The 25,220-nt window shown below is 36.0% G+C and overlaps 1 protein-coding gene across 1 annotated transcript in view; it reads right to left on the bottom strand.

Moving 5' to 3' along the window:
* The window catches only part of PTPRQ (protein tyrosine phosphatase, receptor type, Q), a 110,236-nt gene extending 93,532 nt beyond the window's left edge, over positions 1–16,704 (bottom strand). The window contains exons 1-9 of the mRNA XM_010561968.1: positions 16,651–16,704; positions 16,078–16,189; positions 15,025–15,251; positions 10,987–11,056; positions 8,700–8,899; positions 7,066–7,315; positions 3,766–3,894; positions 2,873–3,019; positions 1,047–1,219 (exon numbers count right to left, since the gene is read on the bottom strand). Of these exons, the coding sequence (XP_010560270.1) occupies positions 1,047–1,219; positions 2,873–3,019; positions 3,766–3,894; positions 7,066–7,315; positions 8,700–8,899; positions 10,987–11,056; positions 15,025–15,251; positions 16,078–16,189; positions 16,651–16,704 (1,362 nt within the window). The remainder of the gene's footprint in view (positions 1–1,046; positions 1,220–2,872; positions 3,020–3,765; positions 3,895–7,065; positions 7,316–8,699; positions 8,900–10,986; positions 11,057–15,024; positions 15,252–16,077; positions 16,190–16,650) is intronic.
* Between the last annotated feature and the right edge of the window lie 8,516 nt (positions 16,705–25,220).

Here is a 25,220-nt window from a genome sequence, read left to right as displayed (position 1 = left end):
TCAAAAATTAGGAAATCCCATCATTAAAACATGTTTGTGCAGACAATTTTCATTTCTTCTGTGTCTGTACTACGATACAATCTTTAATTATAGTTATATACTTTCATTTTCCAAGGAAGCTTGCCTGTTTTAATGAATGGATCCTTATCCTCATTTTTTTTTCCCATACTCTTTATTTAATGTTTGGCTCCAGGGCTCTATTTAATGTATACCATTCAACTTGAAAGCAAACTCCTTCATTGAGCTCTACATCAAAAACTTAGATTCTGTATCAGATCAGAGAAAGACATCATTGTCTAAAAAAAAGGTATTATGCAAACTTTCGGCACCTATGTTCAAAATTCAGACCAAAAAGCCCTACCTCAGAAAGCACTCAATCCTGAGCTGAATGTTTGCTAGGGCTCCACAGTTCTGTGCTGCATGCTCAGAGCTGCCCCACCTAAGCATGTAGAGCATCTCAGCACCCAAAATCCAGAAGCTAGACTGACTGACAGCGTAAGTCCCCTAAAAGATTTGATCTGGTAGATGTGCACAGATATCCTTAGTATACAACCATAGCATGGAGTTCAGCATGTAGTATCAGACATGTAAATTCAAGGATACAAATGGGGGCAGAAAGTATAACTTAACGAGCCTTGGGAGACTTCTGTTGAATTCACTTCTCCGTAGGATTCATACCCATATCTTCTAGGAGTTCGCCTGAGTACACCTAAATCTGTACTCTTATTGTTAGGTCACCCTATGCTCCAAAAACCTCAAGGGCTAGAAAGGATAAGACTGTGGGCTACGGCTTCCTGCCTTTAGTAGCTAAGACAGTCTGGATAATTCTGCCAGAATTATTTATTGTTCTCATGTTGTGGAAACAGCATTATTGGAATCTCTTTAAAACCCAGCCAGAGAAAGAGGGTGGGGTGAGGAAGGTGGCCCTTAAAAGCATTGACATGTCATCTGTGGTGGCTAATTCCATATTCCCTACCTATCAGATAAGGCAGAGAAGCAAATTTAATCTAGCAAAGAAATCCATATTAAAAAAAACCACTGAATACCTTATTTTTTCCTTCAAGAATAGTGTTTTCCAGAGTTACCTCTGTTTCCTGCACATGTACTTTAACTCTGTACTGGGTAATGATTCCATTTGGTTGTCGTGGCTTCCTCCAAACAATTTTTATATATGTGGCTTCCACTTCTGCCAGATGTAAATCTGATACAGCACCTGGCACTAAATATTCAAGAAGAAACTTGTTTTAATTAAACATCTGTGATTATTGCAAGCTCTTTCAGCACTGTGTGCAAAGTACAATAGGCATTTAATCAAATTTCACATCCTTATCTTTTGAGTTGCGCCTGTGCAGGTACAGAGTTACTTCACAGGTTTTCTTAGCAAACAAGTTACAGTTCTAAAAATATGCACACAGTTTTTTGACATATATGACATATGTATGAATATGGTCAGATCCTAAGATGATGTAAATCAGGAGAGTTCCACTGAAGTCAGTGACTGGAAGCAAGCAGACCTTTGCTTAAGTATATTGAAAATGAAAGCTTAATTCTCAATTCATCAAAACCATACAAGAATGAAGTAAAAAGCTGAAAGCAAAATAATGAATGTGATACATCTTGTTCAATTCCCTTTTATAACAGGTTTTGGTTCGATTTCTTCTTTAACTATGCAGTAATAATGATACTGTACTTTATGCAGGACTGCCAGAGATCAGATACATTTATATTCAGTAGAATGATATTCAGATTTTATATGAAAAATAATTTTGTCCTAATATACCTTAGAAAAAGAAAAACTTGAAATTACTTGCATAACGAAGATTTGTAGATTTGACATTAAAATGCAACATTCTATGTCACTCCCAGAAAAAAAAAAAAAAAACAAACCACCGAATTCCCCTTTGGCTTCTGACAGTGAGTTCAGACAAGAGGTGAGCATGACTGCACTGAGGCAGGCCATCTCTGGAAATTGTCTCTGAGAGCACAAAAGCAGATACTCCAGGAAAGAATGTGATAAATAAGGATAGGCGTTCCTCTTGCTGTTACACCTTGACGGCAAGCATTGCAGCAATCACTGATTAAGATATTTTCTAAATTTGTGCTGTGTGGCATAAATGTAACACAAATAACCATCTTGAAACTGCCTGCCTATTACACACCTGATTCTCAATTTTTTCTGGTTGCATCCTCAGATGCAGACCAATAATCCTGCACAATCTCACATGCATGCAAGATAAAACCACATTTCTATACAGCAAGGGACTCTCACTTGGTCAGTCAACTACTGGGAGCCAAAACTCCCAAACGACAGAGTAGATGCCTCAGGGGCAGAACCAACCACTTGACTGCCCCAGGACAAGATCTCTTTGTTGGGTCTGCCTCAGAGCTATGGACCCTGGTAAAGGTGGCTCCATTAGAGACTGGTATGGGGCCTTAGATTTGGTGAAAATTAGTCAAACGAGGTTTAATAAGAAACATTGGGGCTGAACAAACTAGCCGTGGGGAATTCTGCGCTGTTCTTTCTTTTCCACTTGCTGCCATCTAACGGGTAAGGGCAGGACCTGCAACTTAATTACCGTATCTAAAAATACTACTTTCATTCAGGCAGAAACCACCTTTCTTTCACAATCTCTGAAGGCTTCTGATAGCAAGTAAATTTAGTGACAGTGTATGAACTCGACAAAAATGGAGAAATAAATCGACATAATAAATTTTCAGCTAATTTCTTTCATTAGCTTTTTATCGCTCTCTTGCAACACTCTTAAAACACACCCATTATTTATTTTGCAAAGTACCTAAAAGGCTCTGCAGGGAAAACTGAAACCAGTTACCACGTACAGCCCATTTATTTCACTTCTCTATGCTTACTTACCATCCGCAGGAGTGAAAACTGTAAGGTTAGTCTTTGGCCCCACTCCAGCACTTGTCTCAGCACCGACGTACACGTCATATGTTGTAAACGGCACAAGGTTACTAAATACAAACTTATGATCTTTTGTGCTGTTATCCAGAATATGACCTGGAATGAAAAATAAAGAGATTCTAGCTCAAAAATAAAAACAGTCCACAGCTACTTTCCAGGATGATGAATGATGAAAAGACAAATCTTTTTGTGAAAAATCTCATTTGGCATCAACTTCGTTGGAAATAATACTGAATGTCTGGGGAAAAAAACAAACAAACAAACAAGCCACCTCAAGAAGGTACGGGTTTCAAGAGGAAGGGATTTCATTTACAAGCTAATTTCTATTACTTTTCCTGTGTGGTCCCATAAAAACATTAGCATGCAGCTCATTAACTTTTTACTTAACTACAGGCAGCTAGATAATTTCTTTATATATACATGTCTGAGTTAAAAAAAATACAAAAACATCAAAACAGACTCATACAGTTGATTGCATACTACACAGGAATGAAAATCGTCCAGAAATCTTTAACAGAAAGAGAAAAAAGTAAAAAAACAGAGAATGATTTAGATATATAAGCACCCTAACTCAGCTGCGAGCCTAGCTTGTCATCTCTCTGAAAGAGTGAGGAAAGTTGGTTTCCTCCACTCTTAAGAATATCTAATATGAATTTAATTGCGCACTCTTCCTCATTATGGACAGACTTTCCCTTAAAAGTAATCTAAAAACTATTGAAAAGTCTAATAGTAAAAAGGATACATAGAACTGCTTTCAAATATTCATTCTTGATTGGCAGGGACACTAAGAAGAAAATAATCACAAAAAAAAAAAAGAAATAGAAACATCAATTCAGACTTACCAGATGGTCCATACAGCTCAACTCTGTAACTAAACTTTCCTGTTACTATGGTTGGTGGGTCCCACATCACTGAGAAAGACTTTGCTGTAATGTTGCTCTTGGCAAAATTTTGTGGTGGATCTTCTGGAACTTAAACAATATTGGAAAAAGTCTTTGAACATAAAATAATTTATATTAGGATTTCCAAGAACCACATAACAGACAATTCATTTTAAACATAAACATTAAATATTCTGAGGGGAAGCTGCATTAAAAGCACTTCTCATTAAAATGACATATTTATTTCATTTCTTTTTTAAGGTATCAAGAGAGCTGGTAGCATGCAAATAATCCTTAAAAGACACGGGTGGCAGGGATTCTACCAAGTTCAGCATGGACTTGATCATGATATAGATTACATACAGAAAATGCTCAAATATGATTGTGATGCTCAGCAATACAGAGCTCACATCGGGTGTGGGTTTTTTTCTTGAATAGATGCTTTGTTCATATAGACAACACTTCATCTTACAGATTTCTGACAGCACTAATGATACACATTACTATCCACAAAGGTAAACCTGGAACCAAGCTTGCAAAAACACTGCATACTTGAGTAACTTTCTATTTTCATGAAACTATTCACACAAATTAAATGAATCCAATACTCAAGTGATTATGGAATCTGAGTCCTTTCCAAAGCATACCTTATTGCATTGATAGTTAATGAGAGATTACTACTGAGATTAAAATCTGAATCCAAAGACAACTAAAGGAGGTGGAATTTTTTACATCCATATAGAGTAAAAACAAACTTGATTTTCAAAAATGCTGCATATGCAAGTAAACTTATGGGAACTGCTTGATATAAATTTCTACAAAAATCAGGTCTCGATATGTCATGTGTGAGATTTATGCCAATATGGAGATATAGACTGATCCTGTAAACAAATATGCAAGTTAACTAATATACTACTCTTAAAAAGTACTATCGCCTTTTGTAAAAACTAATGTACAAATGAAAGAAATAAAAAATCCTGTCATTCCTAAAAGATATGCTATAGATTGGTCAGTAGTGACTACTTAATCATTCTTAGTATGCAAATTGCATCGGCTACAATTGCACATAATTCTGAAGTATCATCTTAAGAGTCCACTTTTTTTTTTCCAAGGTTTAAATCTTTTTCTCTTTGTAGAAGTATCCCCTTGACAGCTACCCGAGCAAAGAAAATATTTGCATGCTGAGTTTTCAAAAAATATTTATAATGAAACATTTTAAAATACTTTAAAGAAGTGGCCTCTTTTTCAAAAATCAAATAAAGAAAAATATCATCATTGTCAGCAACACAGGAGAGCTTCAGGATGGCTCAGAAAATTCTGGTTGGAGGGGACAGAAATAATTTTTAGCATTTTAAAATGGAACATCAATGAGCTATACAGTAGGGACATATATCACCTTCATCTCTGGCGAAATGGGCACGACAACTCTGTGTCATGCTCTTGTGTGAGCAGGAAAGTGATATTTGAAATAAATGCACTCTCCGTCCTCCCACCTGCTATGACGAACTATAATCCATCAATTCCTCTCCCTCAAGCCTCATCTCAGACACTCCAGTGGAGGATTTGGCCATATGAGAAACTGGTAACTTGGAGGGGGTAGCTAGTGTGATGCTAAAGAGATTCTTGTAAGAACCAAGACATTTTGAGAAGGGAAGTGGATTTCAGGAATTGCAGAGACTGGATGATGGTGCTTGATACTAGAAGGTGAACCTGTTAGAATAATTGCAAAGCAACACACCTAAATCATGATTTTACTATATAGACTATACGGATAAATACAAACTTTAGCATGTAGAAACATCTTTCCCACTGAAGCAAATGAAAGGTAAGAAAATAAAAATAATGAGGCAAAATGCCTATTAACTCGTAATGCCTTCCTAACAAATCACCAACCAACTCTACAGCCAGCCTCCAGACAGAGTCCTTGGCACACAGGCATGCAGGGCTCGGGGGAACACTTTAACAAACACCTGAACGCTCATAAGGTGAAGATCTAATAGAGGTGGATCCAGAAGCTTGGGCATACCAGTGTGCTGCTAAGAGGAAGGACTTAGTGAGGCTTGGGCCATGAGTGCTGACTGTGCCTGTGGCCCTGTGCACACCACACATCCACCCACACTGACCAGTAAGCCAACCTCCCTTTTCCCAGAGCATGCTTTAATAGGTCAACCCTGGCTGTACGGGCAGCCGGTACGCAAGGACTGAAGATCTCGTCTTTCAAACAGCTGACATCTTTCTATGTTTTTGGCAGAACTAAACCCCATTGCATAAGCTTTTCATCACTTTCCAGGGTGTTCTTACTACCAGCGTACCTATCCTAGGATGTTAACAGGGTAAAAAATAAACTGGAAATCAGCCCTGAGATCATTAGAACAGACACTACCCAAAACTTCATTAACCATAGACAGAACAGCAAACTAAGGATATTTAAATTCTAGCAAAGCAATTCAAATGAACAGTGCTAGGAGGGAATTAAATTTCTTTTCATCTGAACAGTGCTATGAATTTTGGATGTATGAAAGGGGAACCCAGTAACATCAAGCTTTGTCAGGCAAAGCAGTGATGTACTAGCAAACAGAAAGCCAGAATAACATTCTTCTAGAACACCTTTTTGCTATGGCTCTATTAATAATGTTGCCCACTACCTAAGTCATTATAAAACTCCTGCTCCTGGACAACCTTCATTTCCAATTCTAACTTCTCGGTGCATTGCAGGTAATCCAAAATCAACTTTCCTAGTGTTTAAAGATTTCTTCAGCACTGAAAAACTTTCTGCAATAGGTCCAGACTGAGGAACCATGGGACAGGAGTTTTCTTTATACCGCTTATGTTTCCACGAAGGCAAAGAAGCTTTAAGTGCATTGCTATGTACACAATACACATACTTTTTTGAATACTATGCCTGACGCCTTTTTCCTTCACCTGTATTTTTAATTCTCTTTCCATTGTGCCATTAATTGCAGTTCTTAAATCATACTCAGTTTTTCATAAAAATTGATCTGTACTGAGCATACTTTGGTATCTTTGACTTTTAATAATAACTGAACTCCAGCTCACTGTACATTATTAGATACATTAATAGTTATATACACTTACAGTTGATTCGATCAGGTAATATGAAAGTAACCATGTAAATACAAGAGCATGATACAGATAAAAACAGATTTAGACTGAAGTGTCTTGCAACATAACTTCAAATTGATATTTTGAAGTTTTCATATAAATCTGAGAACTTTATTTTCATTTGAAAGCAGTATATACCTGATTCTGGTGTCCGGACAATTGCACTGTCAATGTAGCCTGCTTCGGTGGTAACTGCAGAGACTTCAAAAAGATAGGTGGTATATGGCCTGAGGTTAGTTATAACAAAACTAATTGGTTCATTCCAAACAGAGCTCATTTGACTTGGTGCCTCTGTACTTGGTGTAACTGTAGTCCGTGAAGGAATTGTGGACTTGCCAAAAGTAGTTGAAGGAGTGGTAGTACTCCACAAAAATGATTCACTGTTATCCTATAAAGACAAAATATGAAACATAATAAGCTGCATCTATAACCTATAATGGTAAACATATGTAGATCAAAAAAGGCAGACCACCTTTGAAATACAATTACCATAAAATGGTTCTCCTTTTTATACTTTAATCTCCAAAGTTAGGTTATTAGTTGACATTGCTAGTACATCCCATTAGTGACAGTATTATAGTTTCCTGCCTTATCCCAAAAGATCTCAAATCTGACTGAACAGAAGCAACTCTCTAGGATTCATTTAATTATTCCCAGATTCCATTTTCAGCGTTCAGTCTCTCTCTTAAAAAAACAAAAGTTCCCTAGTGAGGTCCTTCTACATCACGTATATACATATACAGCATACATATATCCATATATCACGGATAAGACCAGACAGGGGTTTCCTAATCCATACTGTCAGGAGAGACCTCTGAAAAAGTGCTAGACATTAGCGTAACCAATGCTTATGAATCAGTAGGTGGCAGTCTCCCTTCTCAGTGCTGAATTAAATCAGCCTGATGTTGGGAACCTTCACAATGCCTAAGATGATCTTCTAAATAACATCTGAAACCAAACTTCTGACAATTTTTGTCATTTAAAACTGCACTTTTCATTAAAGTACTAAGCCTAGCATCCTGAAAAAAAATAAAAATAAAAAAGGAAAAAAAAGTTAGGCAACTTGACATCTGAGTAATCACAATACTCTGCTCAGAATACAGAGGAAAAGGAGAATAAATACTAGAAAAGAGAATCTTCTTCAAGACATTCTGAAAGGTATACATTGGTTACAGGTCTGAATCCAATGAATAGTCAAAATTCAGAAACTTTCAATGAATGCTTATTTTAAGAACAACTCAAGACTAGAAATGTTTTTTTTAAAAATCACTGCTAATCATGGGTCTTTTTAATTTTATATTAAAAGTACTTAAATAATGTTGAAATGTGATACACAGAATAAAGCATTATCATACTGCATATAAAAGTAATATCTTAACATTACTATATGTCTGCACTGATCAAAAAATCCCACCAATTCTTGCTTTTTCTACTTCACTGCTGTATAAAACAAAAATAAAAAAATTGAATGCTGAAAAAAACCCCAAAATTATCTATTTCATTATTTTCTGTTAAAAGGATGCCAAATTGAACCTTTAACACTTTTACTTTGATTAAACTGAGCTTTTCAAGGAAAAGCATTCCATTTAAACTATTTTGAACAGAAAGGATTTTCTTCAACTATTATATCCTGCCTTGAGCCTAAGTTTGTAAAGTATTTGGGATTGTTCTGAAAAGCAAGCCTCCAAATTTTTTATGCCTCAAAATTAAAATGTAAAATTATATTCTGTGGCTTGAGTCTATTTCTAATTTAAAAGGTTTATAGCACTTACATTACATTTTGGTAACCTCCCAGACAGAAGGTCCTCTACTTTAACCAAGACATCTTTCACTACAATTCCACTTCTCGCATGTTTCACACTAATCTTGAAACTAGTTATCTTTCCATTTGGTTGCCGAGGGAGAAACCAGATCAGATTTACAGCTGAATAATTTAAGGCTTCAACTGTGAGATTCACTACTTTACCTGGAGCTTGAAAACAAAACAAACAAAAGCAGTGAGACATACTTTTCTTCTCAGCACTGGAAAAAACAAATACCCATTTCTTTTTTGTAATGTCATTTCTAGCTTCCAAACTCTGAAGCAAATAAATAACAACCATTCACAAACACATGTAAAGTAGCTGATATGCAACCAGCTGTTTTCCAATCTAGTTTAAGTGAGAAATATGATTATTTCAGTCTCATAGTAATATAGTAATTGGTTTGGTCAACTTAAAAATATTTTTCCTAGAAGCAACACATCTACTGTGCCAGAAGTAGCAAGTTTTTGCCTATTTTTGTTTGTTTAAGAGCATATGATGGCACTGGGTGTTTTATGTCACTTTACCTGTGTCATCTTTTCAGTTGGATATAGATTTTTGGTAGCTTTAAATAGCTCAGTTTAATTTGAATATTCACTATTACTGCAGAAATGGTGTTTGTATCAGTGACAGTTTCCAGGGTCTTTTGTCAGAGCATGTGTATTAATCACAGCACAAAGGAATGGGATGCAGCATCTAAATGAGACTTTACATGCTATCTGAACTTTCCTGTGAAGTAGAGCACTGTGGCTTTCTCTTAGTCCTGTCTGCACAGCATGGTCAGCAGCAGGTTCCTGCAATAGCTAGCCTTAGTACTAAGGAGAAAAGGGTTATGCTGCCTTAAAAATATACAACTGTCCACAATTACAGAACTTCCACAGGTAAATTCAGACAGCTCCTCCAAGCTTCTTATTTAGTTTTTGCTTAGGCCCTGCTGAATCTTTTGCAGATCTTTCACCTCCTTCCCCCTCCTCCCAGACTACGGCCTTTATATTTAAATAATTATATCTTCTGGTTAACTTTCCTGCTTTAAACTGCAGCTCTTCATGATCAAGATGTTGGGCTTTCTTTAACCATCCAAGGAAGATTTAAAAAAAAAAAAATTGAGGAGGTGAAAGTATAAATGTAGTATCAGCGACATATTAACTCTCACCTAGAATTTGAAGAAACCTTCCAATTACATTTATAATAAGGGATTTTAGCTTTAATAAAAACGTAAGCAGAAATGCATCAAAAAGTAAAAAGCTAATGTTCTCATATGGAGGAATGCTAGTGTTGTCCTCTGTCAAACATGAGTAAATAAAGCTCATGGAAATATGGTTTTCTACCAGCAATAATGTACAAAGAATAGTAAAGAATAATGATTTTGCATAGCTCCACCTGGTAAGTTTACTAGTCCTTCTTATATTTGGTTTCATGAGTCATTGCATTATCTCAGAAATCTCATGCAGAGTGATGATTTCCTGCCATTAACTGAGATGTGGCACTCTGCAGTTTGCACAGCTACAGAAACCAACCAGGATTCCTAAACACAGAGGGACGGTCACCGCCATGGCAGCACAAATTTTATATTCCACTGAGACTGGTTCACCCTAGCGTAACTGGTCTGGTACCAGCTCTTCAGCCAAGGCACAACTGTTCCCGGAGCATGAGCAAGACTGCAAACACCAAATTAATAAAGATTACGCAAATTCAGACTATATAATTTTTTAATCTTCAAAACCATCAAGTCAAATTTTCATTTCAGCCATATACTATTTTTAAATTTTTTTACTTCAGAATTAAGAAGTAAAAACTTAGTAAAATACAGTCTGTGCTGGGCTTCTTAGAAAAGGCACTTGACTCCAGCACTAAACAAATATGGCTTGACATAAGTAGGCAATGCCAGAGCTGATCCCACAACAAAGTCTGTCTCCTAGGACTGCTGCAGGCAACAGCAGATGGGTCCGCTTAATAGGTAGCTCTGCTCTCCTGTGACCTTGCTTTCTGGAAGCAACCTACCTAGAAACTGGCATAGGAAAACCCCAACAGAAAGACTTTGCATATAAGAAACCCCCATGTGTGCACACTCTAAATGCTGTTACTAGCAAATAGGACAAAATGCACCTTTTCCACTGAGTGAAAGAATAAGAAAAGAATTAGGATTTTATTCTAAATGCATCAGAATTTGTTCAAGTATAAAATGTGCCATGGATACTTTATTTGAACAAATTACAGCAGCTTTAATTAAAATAATTAGCAACTTTATTAAAATTACCACTTTCTGCAGTCTGAAAAAGAAAAGGATCGCTAAATACTCCAACACCAGCACTGTTCTCAGCAGCAACCTACAGGAAAAAAAAAGCCACATTGGAGAATCTATAGGATATATAGTTTCAGGGACTGTGAAAATCTTAAGGATACACAGAGATTAACCTTCTAGCTTTAAACTATATATATACAAATGAACATGCCTTTATAGCTGTATTGTTTAATTTATACTCAACATTTAAATGTGAAAAAATAAAATGGAAAAATTATGAAACCGCTTAAGAAATTGAGAAAACCACATGTGAATATCCACACTTCAAAAGTGCCAAGTCCCTGTTTCATGTTAAAGTCAACAGCAGGAATAACATCAGTAACATTCCTTTTCCTTACCACAACTCACTTAAACCAGCTTCCCCATTCCTATTTTACTCATACTATAACTTAAAAGAGTAAAAGGGAAAATAGGTTATCTTTTATTTCTTGAACTCCTGAAGGACAGCAAGAGCAGGTCAACCTCCCTCAGAGCAGAAACCCAAGGAAAGCATGTCTTTTGGCAGAAAGAAAACAGCTCAGGGAACTGTGGATACACATTATGGTGGACGTGCTTCAATGCCCACAATCATAGCAGAGTCCTCCTGCAGAAGGGCAGTACATTGAGACTTTGGTAGAATTTATGGAGATAAACACAACAATGATGCTATTTGCTCTGTAATATAGGACTTACTGACAATTCAAATCAGTGATGGGCTATGGCATGCAATACTTACAAAGAAAGAGGAATGAAGTCTGACTCCTTATTTTGAAAAAAAGTGACAGAGACAACAAAAGGTAAAACATGAGCAAAATTCCACCAGTGGTGGTAAGAGATGTGTGAAAGAAGCAGCGAAGTGAAAAGCTCTTCAGCAAGGTTAAAGTTGGCAGAATCATTCCCTCCTGCCAGCGTCAGGCATCAAAGTTATGGCAGTGGTGCTGACTGCAGACTGCTGAGTACAGACTGTGGGGAAAGTGGGGTGAGAAGGGACAGATGTGCAAAACTACACGTGGATCAGAGTAGAAGTGGCAACAGCATGCAGGGGATAATGAAGGGCAAAGAAAGTGGAAGGAGCCAGGAGGTCAGAAGAAAAACTGTTCTAATCACTTCTCAGGAATAAACTGTGCATCCTTCAGAAGACTGTGTAGCTGTTTCAACAAAAGCATTAAGCTACGGCAGACAAACTACAGCAAAGAAATATGAGGTAACATGGAAGACTTAATCTAGGATGTAAAGGGACACATATGCCTACAACCACTTCCCAAAGCAGTGCATACTCTTCTTGTTGAAGGAGAACCTGTATCACTGGCCAGCTCCTTCTTCCTAAGCCATACAAACACCCTCTCCCCATGCATGGACACCTCATGACTCCAGCCAGTCCTACCTACTTCTGTGTCACAGAGAGAACAACCTGAAACATCTTTAAGCATTGATGAATTCTACAATAACTGCAACAGCTGAGGAAATTACCCGGAGATCTTCAGGGGGTTGACAGGCAATCAGAAAATTCTGACAGTATTAAAATTACATTATATAAACCTAAAGGTATGTCCTAACCTCATTTTTTTGTTATCTCAACTCAAAGTAGGTATTGTAGAAAGAGTCAGAAAGGAAAACTAGCATTAAGACAGACATGGAAACTCCTATTTCATATGTGTAGTTTCAAGAGAACTCAAAGTCACTATGACATAAGTACGCAAAAATTTGCATGGTAAAGGTGTCAGCTACACACACCAATTAGCTTTGAAGAGAAATCAGAATTAAATGCTTACACAATGTACTGTTAGCTTCTAGAGATCACTGCCACAAAGAGCCATTACAGAAAAAATCTTGCAAACATTTAAAAAGGACAAGTTTACTATGCAGATAACAAAGTACTACCCAAAGTTCAAGTAGCTGCAGTTCACATGTGGAAGGACGATTAATTTTTATGCTTTGAAGTATGTTGCCACTAATTATGTAAGTTTAGAAAAAAGTCTTGAGTGCATATTTTTACAAAATCATCAATGATCAGATGTTCAAAATTGTCCATAGCTCTCCAACAGTTAACAAATTATCACTTCTAACTGCTATGTCTTTAAAAATGTTTTTTTCATTAGATGTAAAGAAATTAAGACTGGGCTGTTACAAACAGATTGGAAACCCATATTCAAAGCTGATAAGCTTTGTTGAACTGTACCGTCACATTATTTACCAGAAAGAATTTCACAACAGGACCAAGCCAGGTACCCTGAAACAATAAAGAATGTTCACCCATGCAAAAATCAAGAGCTACTTTTAAATGACACAACAGACTCCAAAAATTAACCAAAGAACCACAAGAAATTGCTCAAGAGAAGGAAAACATGTAATGTTTCTTTTTGGCCACATCTGTAAGGTAGAAAAAGTGTTTCCACCTCAGTCGTTATTGAATCCGTGAGGTTGCTTGTGGGTCATGCGGTCAGGGCGCCCACCAAAGCAGTAGGTAACGTAACAACCCTTAGCTTGCCAACAGACTTTTATTCACTCATGAGAAAAGCCATGTGGTCCCTGCTAGACAGAGGTTGTTGGGTCACAAGTCACTTTTCTGAGTCAAATTCTGCTTTAAGATCAATGTTTCAGGCACCATCAATGGGAAGGATTGCCTCTCATATATATAAACAACGGGCAAATTATTGCTAAGTAAAACAAACGATTTAAAATGTCCCAGAGTTTTCCCAGGGAAGATTCATGTATGGAGCAAAGAATGGAATTTGCAAAACCTTTAATATTGAACCCCACACAAGTGCTACTGAGGTACTTAGAATTGCAAATTGAATTATCTTAATAACTTTTGTCTGAGAAGATTAATTTGCTTAGAGTCTAAGTGATAATACTTTTCTCAAACAGTAGCTGAACTTTTTTTGTGTTTTTTTGTTTTGTTTTTTTTTTAAACAGATGACTGGCAGCAGGAGATCAAAGGATAAACATTTCTCCAGCTGTGGATATGCTGGCTTTTATCAGTATGGTCATCACGACTAGATTCACAGTGAGCAACCTTCCCCCACTGGTAGACATAATTATATTTTTACTTTCTTACACGCATACTTTCTTACACACATACCACCTTTACAAAGAATCACTGCACAGTCCTATTCCTAGTCTAGTCAACTACAATATTTTTTTTATAGCTTTGTGCTATAGGAACACACATGATATGGAAAGAAGCAAATCAAACACATAATTTCATTTCATTCTTGATATTGAAAAGAAGCATGTCTACAAGGTTCTTATGAAAGAGTAAGACAGGCGAAGAACTGCTTGGCAGATATTGCCAAGAGGACAGCAGTTCATTTCTGTCCACTCTGATCAGGAGTGCCTAATCTCAACATAAACAAATTCCACATAGAGAAGTCATGAAAATACATGTACTGATTTTGGCAGTAGATATTCACTGCGAATATCTAGGCAATAAAATCTATGGAAAGGGAATGGAAAAGTATGACTTTTTTATTTCAGGAGATAGCACCAACTAAAACTCCCAGCCTTAGGGAAACCAGGCTAAGGTGTTTACAGGCTACATCTAAACAGATATTCAGGCAGGAAAACTCCTTCTTAAACTAATTAAGTTTAAAATCAAAGAAAGAAGTATGTACCTACATGCTTTTCTGGATCTGGCTGAGATGATTTAGAAATCTATGTGTAATATTCAAAGTGCACCAGTGATGTGAAAGATTAAATCTCAACGAAGATGAAGAAGGGTTTAGATATTCTTGAAAATTCTACCCTTTGCTTTTTACTTTTTACCACAAATGCCATATGTCAATAAGAATATCAATAGAAGAAACTACATTTTAGTACAATTTTGGTTGGAAATTATTTAAAGTAGATTTAAAAACGACTACTGTAAACATATACCTGGCTAATGTATCTTGTTATATGGCAACAGTAATTAGCAAGGTCTTTCAGAAAACACTATATGGACCTACCATAAACTCACACAATTTACAATAATTCAGAATTCAAAATACTAAAAGGCATTCATAAAGCTTTTACCATAATTTCATAAGTTGTTCCAGGGTTAAGACTGGTAAGAAGAACTTCCAAACTATCTGGTTTTGTTGTGACCTGTGTATAAGCTGTTTGCATCCATGGGCAGACCTCTTTATATTTAACAATATAGGAGAGAATTCTCCCATTTGGATGCAGTGGCGTATTCCATGACAGCAGAATCCCAGCAGAGCCCACTCTTTCACCTGCAAGGAACGCAGGAGGCCCAGGATCTAAACAAAACAGAACAAAAAAACAAACAAAAAAATTATTTTTTTTTTTTAATATAAATGTATACACACACACACACAAACACACACATATAAAACAGCTTTTAATTAAGTTTCCAGATAATGGAGACACCTTCACAGCTTCTATAAAGAAATTAAATCATCTGCCAGCATAAACCAGTAAAACTACTGAAAACTAACGCACTGTTGAATAAAAAGCTTTTTTCCTGGCTAGAGTCCTGTTACAAAAACAATTAAATAAATTTTGGAACACCAGGAACATTCTTCTGTAAGAATGTAAAAAATGTAATGCTCAAGATCTTCATGGACAAAACAGAGTTTAATGCCAATTTAATATTGGAGACATTCTAGCATGCTTAATTTCAGTTCCTTTCCCTAAAACCATTCAAAACCAAACTGCACTCACTTACAAAACATGTCTAATATGGCTACATTTTTTTGAAATGTCTCCGAAGTCTACCACTATACATATAAAATGGGGCACGGATATTTTCAAAAGCTTATAAATTGTTCTCCTTCGTGCTTTTTTTTCCTTTTCTTTTTTTTTTTTTTTAAATAGCCAGGCTAATGGATGAAAACAATTACAACTCCTATCCAGGGCTGCTTCTTAAAAATATCTGATACAGAAACTCTCATGCTCTCATAGAACACCTCAGTGTATTTTTTATGGTTAAAGAAGATGAAAAAAAAAAAAAAAGAATGTTCAAAACTGATTATCATTTCTCAGATACTACTGTGCACATAATAAATACAAAAAAAGCATAGTTAAAAAAAATTAACAAAATTTCATCAGTCATTATTAACTCACTTGTCACGTTTGTTGTCACTGTTCTACTTGCAGGTGAACTGTAGAGTGAAGAAGAAACTGAAGAAACTGTAACATTGTATGTTGTTCCAGGAATAGTATTAGAAAAATCAGCCTGAAATAGGACATAGATTTATTTAAGTCTTTCACCAAGAATTATGAAAATGAAATGAAAAAAAACCCCAAACCCAGAAGTTTAAGCATTGCATTACTAAAAGTGATCTGTTAATAAGCTTTTAGAAATACATCAGTATAAAACTATAGTTTACATCTGTTAGGTCCAGTACAGTATTTTGCCATCTTATTTAACTACCCTCCATAAGATTTGTATAACATTCAATATTAAAGAACAACAAAATTAACTATTAATTTTATCACAGAATCACCTATCAGTGTATCTATGAAGTTTTTCTGTATCACCATCATTATCAAAGTAAAATTGAAGCATTATAAAATTCCTTTTTGAAAGAATAAACACAAAAGCAGCCTGAAAAACCCACAAGTTTTTGATGCTTAAGCTAGCCCATCTTTTGAAATAATCATAACAACTTTTTAGCAAGCATTTATATACAATACCTGTATCTTTGCAGTTCCAATAAAAAACAAAAGCAAAACAACCAGAATAACCATTATTTCTGTTAATATTATTATATTTTCCAGACAGCAGAATCAAAAAGTGTTCCTATTTCTTTTTGATGGCTTAGCAGTGAAATGTTGCCTGCATTAATGATTTAAGCACAGATCTTCCTGGCAAGTACACAATTAATGAGCCTGTATTACTCAATAGCTCTGCTCTTCCTTTGTTAAACTATTCATGAACCCTTGGACGACTGGCTGTATCCTTCTAGCAGACTTAAAAAAAAGTAAATTCACTACCTGTTGTTAGTTACCAAACTCTGGATGCTGAAATTTGCTCTCACCAATTTTTCATTAATACTTTCATATTCATATTTGCATTAAATAGCTAAGGAGTCAAGCTTGAATTCCTCATGAGCACAGTGCATAAGGAAAAGCTGGCCATGCAAGTCATGTAATAAAAGCACATACTTGATACTCCCTAACTCCATGATCTAGGACAACAACAGAACCATGATCAGGAATAAGATCCACATGAAATCTGTCTACATGTCCATACGGTAGTCTCCAATACAGTGAAAAAGAATATGATGAAACATTGAAGAACTTAAGTCCTTCTGGCTTTGCAGGTTCTGAAAGAGAATTGTGGAATATAAGACATTAACTTAAATAGCCCCCTTTACAAATATATTAGTAGTTACAACTGAATGTAAAAGCATTCAAGAACAGTTTACCTGCTACTTGAAGGATAATTGCTAATTAGCCTGGATACAGCAGTATATTGTACTATAGTTGCTATACTCCCACTGAGACTTGGTTGATAATCTCCCAGCTATGCTGTGCAGACATTCCCACTCACAGAGAGCAAGCTCAAGTATCTCTGCCCAGTATTCAGTTAACAGAGAATCTCTGCACAGTCCTGGTGTTTCTGCTGTCCTCAACCTTAAAGTTACCACTACTACTGTCATAACTAGTGCTACTTAACTCTTTTATACTTCCCATGTATTTAGAATCCCACTAATTCCGTGAAGTCTAGTTAGCCAAGTCCCCAAAATTTAGATGTTTTACTCTTTTTTTTTTAAAGTCAAGTTTCCACCTACTCCTGTCACACCATCTCACTTTCTTCTGCTTGTAAATGCACCTTTAAATCTGTATCATCCACTCTAAGCCTAATAATGAACCAGATTTTAGCCTCTTCAATAGGTCATTAAAACATTATCTACCTATAATATTGTATAATTTATCCACCTGTGCAATCCATAGCCACGTGCATCTATCTCCTTTCTACTTTGGAAAGTACACACAGCTAACAGCTTTCCCTTTGCTTATCTCCCAGAGCAAGCCCAGTCAGTGATGCTATTCACCACGTTTCAGATTCACCACTACCCTTGCACTCAGTCCTTTGTCTGCCTTACTAACATGGATCTTCAGAATTCTGACTAAATCGTCTAGTACTCTTTATACACTAATATCATACTGTGCAGTCTGAATACCATATCGCTGCCATCCTGAAAGAGTTCCACTCCTTTCTTATTTCCTGTAAATCTGCTTACATTATATATCTTTCATGAACTCTTTACACTGACTATCCAAAATTGCAGAATAGTTTCAGATTACTCCAGTTTTGCCATCAAATAATCTATCTGAAATATTAATATACCCAAATATTACCTTTAGATTTTATATTCAGTCTGGATTTGCCTTATATGTATGATTTATAACTTGTTGTTTTATTTGAATACTAACAGAACAACAACAAAAAATATACGCGGAGGTGTGCAAGTGTAACTGAGAGTGTAATTTCTTCCTTTTAGTATACTTTTATGAATTTTAAGTCCTACTGCTATCATCAGTACTATTATTTCCATGGATCTCAACTTCCTTTAAAGCTGGATTTTTTGCTTATAGAGGTCTTTTTATACAGACCCATGATTAATCTCTGAGTGTACAATCATTACAATACTGAAGACCTCTCTTTACCTCAGTTGAATTACTTCTGACTCAGCAGTAGAAGAGAGCATAAAAATGTCTTCATGGAAAGAGAAATTTAGCGCCATGAAGCTAATGCTCTTTCGAGTATTAGCCCATGACTAAGAATTACCCTTCCCACTGACACTAAAAAAAAGCCTCACTTCTACCTTTCTGCAGATTTAACCACATTATCAGGGAACGTATACGTGAGGGTTCACTTGAGCCTCATTGCACCTGCTCTTCTACAGTTCCCTGCTCTGTTTCACGCACATGCACACACAATTCTTACCAGCAGTCGTCAGCATATTTGTATAAAGTATATAGCCAGTATATTTATGTAAAGCATAGTCAGAACAATTTGCTATAAATTTCACAATTTCACCTGCAAAAATACTCCTTAATATCTGCAATATATATTAGGAGTGATTGGATTGAAAATTAGTCGAGGTTGAGTAGACACATCAGGGAATACGGAATGTATATTTTTCAAAAAATTAACCATTATAAACCAGCAGGCTCAGCATCACAATGTAATCTCAATACCTTTAAGTAAAAGGAAGCACAATTAGGTCAACCAAACTGACTTAAATCTTCCCTGCATTAGAAAAAAAAATTAATTGCAATTAAAGTATTATAGCACTGCAGTCCTACTTTACACTTTCAAAGATATACACAAGATTTTTTTCTTATTAATTTTACCCTCAAGACATTACCTCAAAACAAATGTAAGGATTTTCACCCCTAGGTCACTTTATTTTAAAGGCTCTCTTTGACCTCTTGCTTCAGTCCCCCTGACTAAGGCAGAAGAACCAGCAGTTTGTCAAGCACTGATCCCAAAAGCAGACATACAAATGTCATGACATTTGGTCAAAGTTGTCATTCAATGACAGCTTCCAACACTTCTCAGGTCTCTCTCATACAACTATGTCATTGCCACAAAAAAACCTACAAAAAGTAGTATAAGAAAGTAGTAAGAGAAAATGGTTGAGGTAGTTAGGTGCATCTTTCTGCTCTTTAAATTTCATCTCTATTTCACATTAGTACATTACAGTAAACTGCAGACACATGTTAAGGTTAAGATTTTACCCCACTAAGTTTTAATCACAGATCTACTAAGAAACAGTCCTTGAATGGAATAGTTTACAATCTAAAGCCTTAACTCTACAAACATTTGTAAACCTGTTTAACTTCACTCACTGCAAAAAACCTACTGAAATCAGATAAGGTAAAACTCAGCTCATGTGTAACTCGTTGCAGGATAAAACCTGAAAAATAACAAAAATACTAAAAATGGTCAAAAGAAATCCAGCACGGCTGAAAAAATTATGTTTCTGGTACCATACCACTAGATGCAGGTTGAATAGGGTATAAGTAATATATGTCCACAACCACCGCAAACGATTACATGCAAGATCTCTTGAAATTCCAATATTATTCTGCAAAGTGAGATGTACAAAGCTGTGCACTGCTATTGACAGCTACCATTCACTGACAAGGAGAGAAAGCAAGAAAACATACAGACCTGTCACGATTTCAATGAAAGCAGAAGCTCCTTCAATATTTCCTCTTAGTCTTTGCAGTGTGAAATTATAAATGCTCCCAGCAGTCAGGTCTGTAACACTGAAATCAGTCAGTGCTCCTGGAATCCTGAACTTGTTAATAAAGGTGTTGTTTGATAAAGATGCTTTATAATAAGTGAAGTTAGTCTTGGTTGGATTCCACATTAAAGTTGCAGAGGAAGTATTTACCATTTTTAATGCCAGACCGCATATCCCAGCTGGTTCTACAGTAAAAATGATTCAGATTAATAAAGAAAAAATTAATGCATAGCCCTGAAAACATAAGAAAAGTACTATCTTTTAAAAATAAGTGGGTTTTTATTTTAATGATTTGAGGGTTCACAGCATCATGAAACATAAAAATTTTAGAAGTATGTTTGTATGGATATATAGTAAATAGTGCCATTATGCTGCACAGGGTAAAACGTGGGAATGTACATGCTGTGTGCACTCTGTAATTTATGGAAGAAAATTCCAGACTTATCAGATCTTCTGTAAGATCAGTAACATTGCTCACTGGCGAAACAGAATGAGAATGGAAAACTTTGTAAACAGAAGTAGAGATTTTATTCAGTTAAGTTTTCTAAAACATACCGTAAGCCACATAATTTTAGAAAACTATTCATCTGTTCACTTAGGAATACAGTAAATCACATAGTCTCAGTGATTATCCCTTTTTTCCTTTCTAAATATTCCTTTTGGTTACATTCAGGTTCCTCAAATCACAGATAGTTATTTACAAATAGCACCTCCATTAATCTGTGCAGCACAGCTGCAGTTAGAAAAGAAAAATATTTCCATTCCTCCTAAAAAATGGAGTCTTCCAGATTATTGATTTATCTTTCTCGAAGCTTTCTGAAAAATACTAATTAGCATAATCCCATTAAGGGCTGGATTATTCAGCATGAAAAAAATCCTAAATGTTTGCCATTAAAATGATAGAGTAAATTCTCCATAATCTAGCCATATACTGGACTCATCCACAATACTCTTGAAAATATTTGCTTGAGGATAAAAAGCACCTTCAGGACCATGATGATGATTATTCTGCTGCACTTTTCATTAACAAGAATCTGCAGGACTAGATCTGGGGTTTTTCAGAGATTCACTCATCTTTGAATAACTAAGTGCTGAGCCTCCTTAACTATTAACTGGGTTAAGGAGTTACAGTCCAAACAGACCACAGAAAATCCATCAAGGAAGGGAGGAGGTCTATGACATGCATGTGTATAAATCTGGGAGTTGATTTATTTTCCGATGACACTTAGCTGCTCTTTATCTGCTTTGGCAGTCCAGAATCCAATATAAATCTACTCCTTCAAATCTCTAGACAAACAAACTGTCCTCTTTTTATGCTGTATCACAGGAGCATTGGAAAATCCATGTTTGCTCAGAGACAGAAAATGAGTGCAAGATACAGGCTAATTTTCTGGACCTTGTCAAGCTATCTGAACCACAATTCCTCTTACTCTTTTAAGCATTCTGTGGCCTTGTACAGGAGCAATCCTCCAATCTTGGACCATGGTCTTGCAAGAATTTAAGAGGTGTAGAAACAATTGTAAACAAAATGCAAGGTAATTCTTAAAGTACAGGATGCTATTCTGGCAAGATCTTATTCTGCTAGAGCTGGAAGAATTTTGTGAGTCCACCTCTTTTTTCAAACGGTTATCTGCAACTATGTCTAGGCTGCTCGACTTCAACCCAGCAAGTTACATACAAAGCTCCTGTTTAAACACCTATCACAAGAGGAACTTGCCTCCCAAATTTAAAGTTTCATTTTGAACTGTATGACCCTTTTGAGTCACTTACATACAATGATTTAAATGTCTCTGAACATTTACTGTTTTTCAAAAAGAAAAAAGACAAGTTATAAGGTATTTCCTTACTTGTGATGACTTTTTTCTCCACAGCCACAGAGGAATCCAAGCCTTTAACTGTCCTTAACTGAAAACAGTATTCTGTCCCAGGGACCAGGTTTTTCACTACAGCTCTGCTGTCATAAACAGTTCTGGTAAGCTGCTTTTCATTATTCATTAGACAATATGAAAGCTATGGAAGAAAAATAATTTCTTATATTGGAGTATTTCACTTCATAAAAAAAAATGTTCAGAGATTCCAACTACCTGTTTATAGAAAAATATTTACAGTATTTTCCACATTTTAAAGACCAAAAAAAAATCAAGAATATGGCTTAAGCTTTATCTTATGTTCCACAAGGTTGATCCACCACTTATTCTGAAATTGCTTACTAGCCCAGTGGTGAAAGCAGTGACTTTAATCTTTAAAAGTAGATGGAGGAAGCAAAGTTAAGTCATGGCTTACAGGTGACATGTTTTTGCTCTTGGAATAAGGATAATAGAGTGTACTCCAACTGCTCAGTCACACAGCTGTACAATTAACTACAAGATAGAATGAGAATAGCCAAGGGGTAGAAGAGCAGCCTAAGGATTAATCAACAGGATGAGATACATTTTTTTTATTCTACAATGGAGACACTTCCAAGATCTCTGTACCTTTCTGGCAAAAAAAACCCCAAACAAAATCAAACAAAAGCAACCAAAAAACACCCATGCACTGTTCAGAGCTGAGATTCTGAAAAGAGTCCCACTCAACTCTGCTCACTGGTACACCTTGAAAACTGACTTGTTTAGAGTCACTGCAGAGAATAAAAGTGCTGGAGATACCATGTAATTGAAATTCAGGGACTTAACTCCTAGAGGCTGTGAGGATTCCTTCTGACCTCCCAGACAACTCTAAGATGAGAAAAAAAATTCCTGTGATAGTCCTTTCTTTGGACTTAGAAAACTGTCACTGCAGACTGTTTCATATCTGCACTAGTGAAAAGCAAGATGCACACTGTGTCTGCCCTGCAGAGGAGGGCTCGACAAGCATCTCCAGCACACAGACGTGGGTTTCTCAGGTGTGTCAATTAGTACTAAGAGATCAAGAAGGTTTACAACTCCTACATCAGTGTGTCCTGTCCTGCCACCCGTTATTTCCTCTATCAGAAGAGGGATATTCTACACACAGCAGTGACCTGAAAGCACTTTGGTTCAGCTGCTATTCATTTGGGGAGGAATGATCCAATTCCCCTCTGTATATTTTACCAGCATAGTACCTGTTAATACACACTAAATCTTGGAGACTGTCATCACCTTATTAGAATTACAGCACTGCAAAATGCTAGAAGCAAAGCTATAAAGATTTACATCTAGTATAAAGAAGTTAGGAAAGTACCTTTTGTGCACTCTTCGCTCTACAAACTACAATATATTGCACAGAAAGTTGGTGAGCTGGGATAATTAATTTTAAATGATTAGTAAAATGATCCCTTCCATGCAGGTACACCTTACTAAGCAACCAGTCTACTGAAGCCTTTCTCATTAAAGATTTAAAGATAAGCTCATTTATTCAGACAAAACACTGTCTAATGTGGCTGCTTGCTCTATGAGATGCTGAACAATACTGTGCCATAAAGATCAATATTACAATTACAAGATGACAGTTACTTTCCACAGGATGGTAAAAATAACCTGACCACATACAAAAGTATATCTGAACTGGTTCCAAACATTAATGAGAGAATTTAATTTAATTTTAAAATTTGTAAAACCACTCCAGTCTACATCACCAAATTGTGCTGTGGTAGGTCAACTGGCTACTCTTACTCATTCAGATCAATGCAGCGTTATACTAATGAAGAAGAAATGTCAAGAAACTATACTAAGAATACTCAGATTTCAAGTTTTAGGTAAGGATATAATTGAAGTCATGGGGAAGGGGGAGGAAAAGTATTGGACACTGTAATATTGGGGTATAAACTGTGTAAGACCACTAAAGCAAAGTACTTTGTCTCATGGTAGTGATACATGCTAAAGAATATCCTAGTCAAGTAAGTTAACCGTGCAAGGCTATACCTTGAAATCTTTATTGATTCAAATGATGTGTTTAAAGAACAGTTTGCTATCACAAAGTTTTATTGACTGCATGACCGTGTTTATACAGGGACTGCAAAATGCAAAGGATAACACAGACTGCAAAAGACAGGGTACAAAAGAGAGACTGGTTGACTGTCATAGTGAAACATGATCCAGAGATGAAGTATTTAGATATCATAGTGGATTGTTTCTGACCAGAGAACTGAAAGAACAGAAATAACTCTAGATTTTGTGCTAAGCGTTGCAAAGGATATGGTTCAAAATACAAATGCTAAAGAGCCACTCTGTAATACCAACCATGAAATATTAGAACTCAGCTTCTTAGTAAGAATAAAAAGTCCAGCGCAGTGACATTTAATTAGAAAAGGAGAAATACTTAAAAATGATTAAGCAAGTTAAAAGGAAATTACAAGGACGACCCAAAAATATTATGGTATGAAAAACACTGAAATGCAACTTTAATACATAATACACCACTCAGTTTGTAGAGGGAATGTAGAAATAGCAAAAATATTTGAACAGTAAAGAGGATTACTTTAAGAAAAGATATCCTTAAAAACTGGAGATCATGTCAAAATAAGAAAATTAAAACTATAAACTTGTCTAATTCATGCAAGCTAACTTAAGAAGCACAGGGAAGTAGGGCAGAGCAGAAACACTGGTCAGCAGGCCAAAAGAGACTGAAGAGCAAATTGAAAATGGTATAACAACTACTGAAAACAATAATTTAAACACACAATAAGCTTATCTGGGTGTCGGGGAGGCCACCAGCTGACCAAAGTACAAAGAGAGCACTCAGTATAGACTAGCCCATATGAGAAATAGTAATTGAATTATTTGTTCCAGTGGTCAAGGATGGTCCCACAGCAGAATCATTATTAATGAACTATGAATTGTGAGTCAAATCAAGTTGTCTCAAATTGAAATGTCCATAGAAAAGGTTTTTTTAAAAGTCTTGACATTAGTCAGAAAGGTAGACAGCATGTTATTGCCTAGGAAAGGAACAGGAAGCAAAACAGAAAACACTATTAACCTTTTGATAACTCCATTATGCACCCAATCTCAAGGATAAAAAAGGCTTAGAAAAATTAAAGAAGAAAAT

This window comes from Haliaeetus leucocephalus, unplaced genomic scaffold (genome assembly GCF_000737465.1).
Source record: "Haliaeetus leucocephalus isolate CR32 unplaced genomic scaffold, Haliaeetus_leucocephalus-4.0 Scaffold151, whole genome shotgun sequence".
In the NCBI taxonomy this organism is placed as follows: Eukaryota; Metazoa; Chordata; class Aves; order Accipitriformes; family Accipitridae; genus Haliaeetus; species Haliaeetus leucocephalus.
This window is presented reverse-complemented; position numbering and strand designations above follow the sequence as displayed.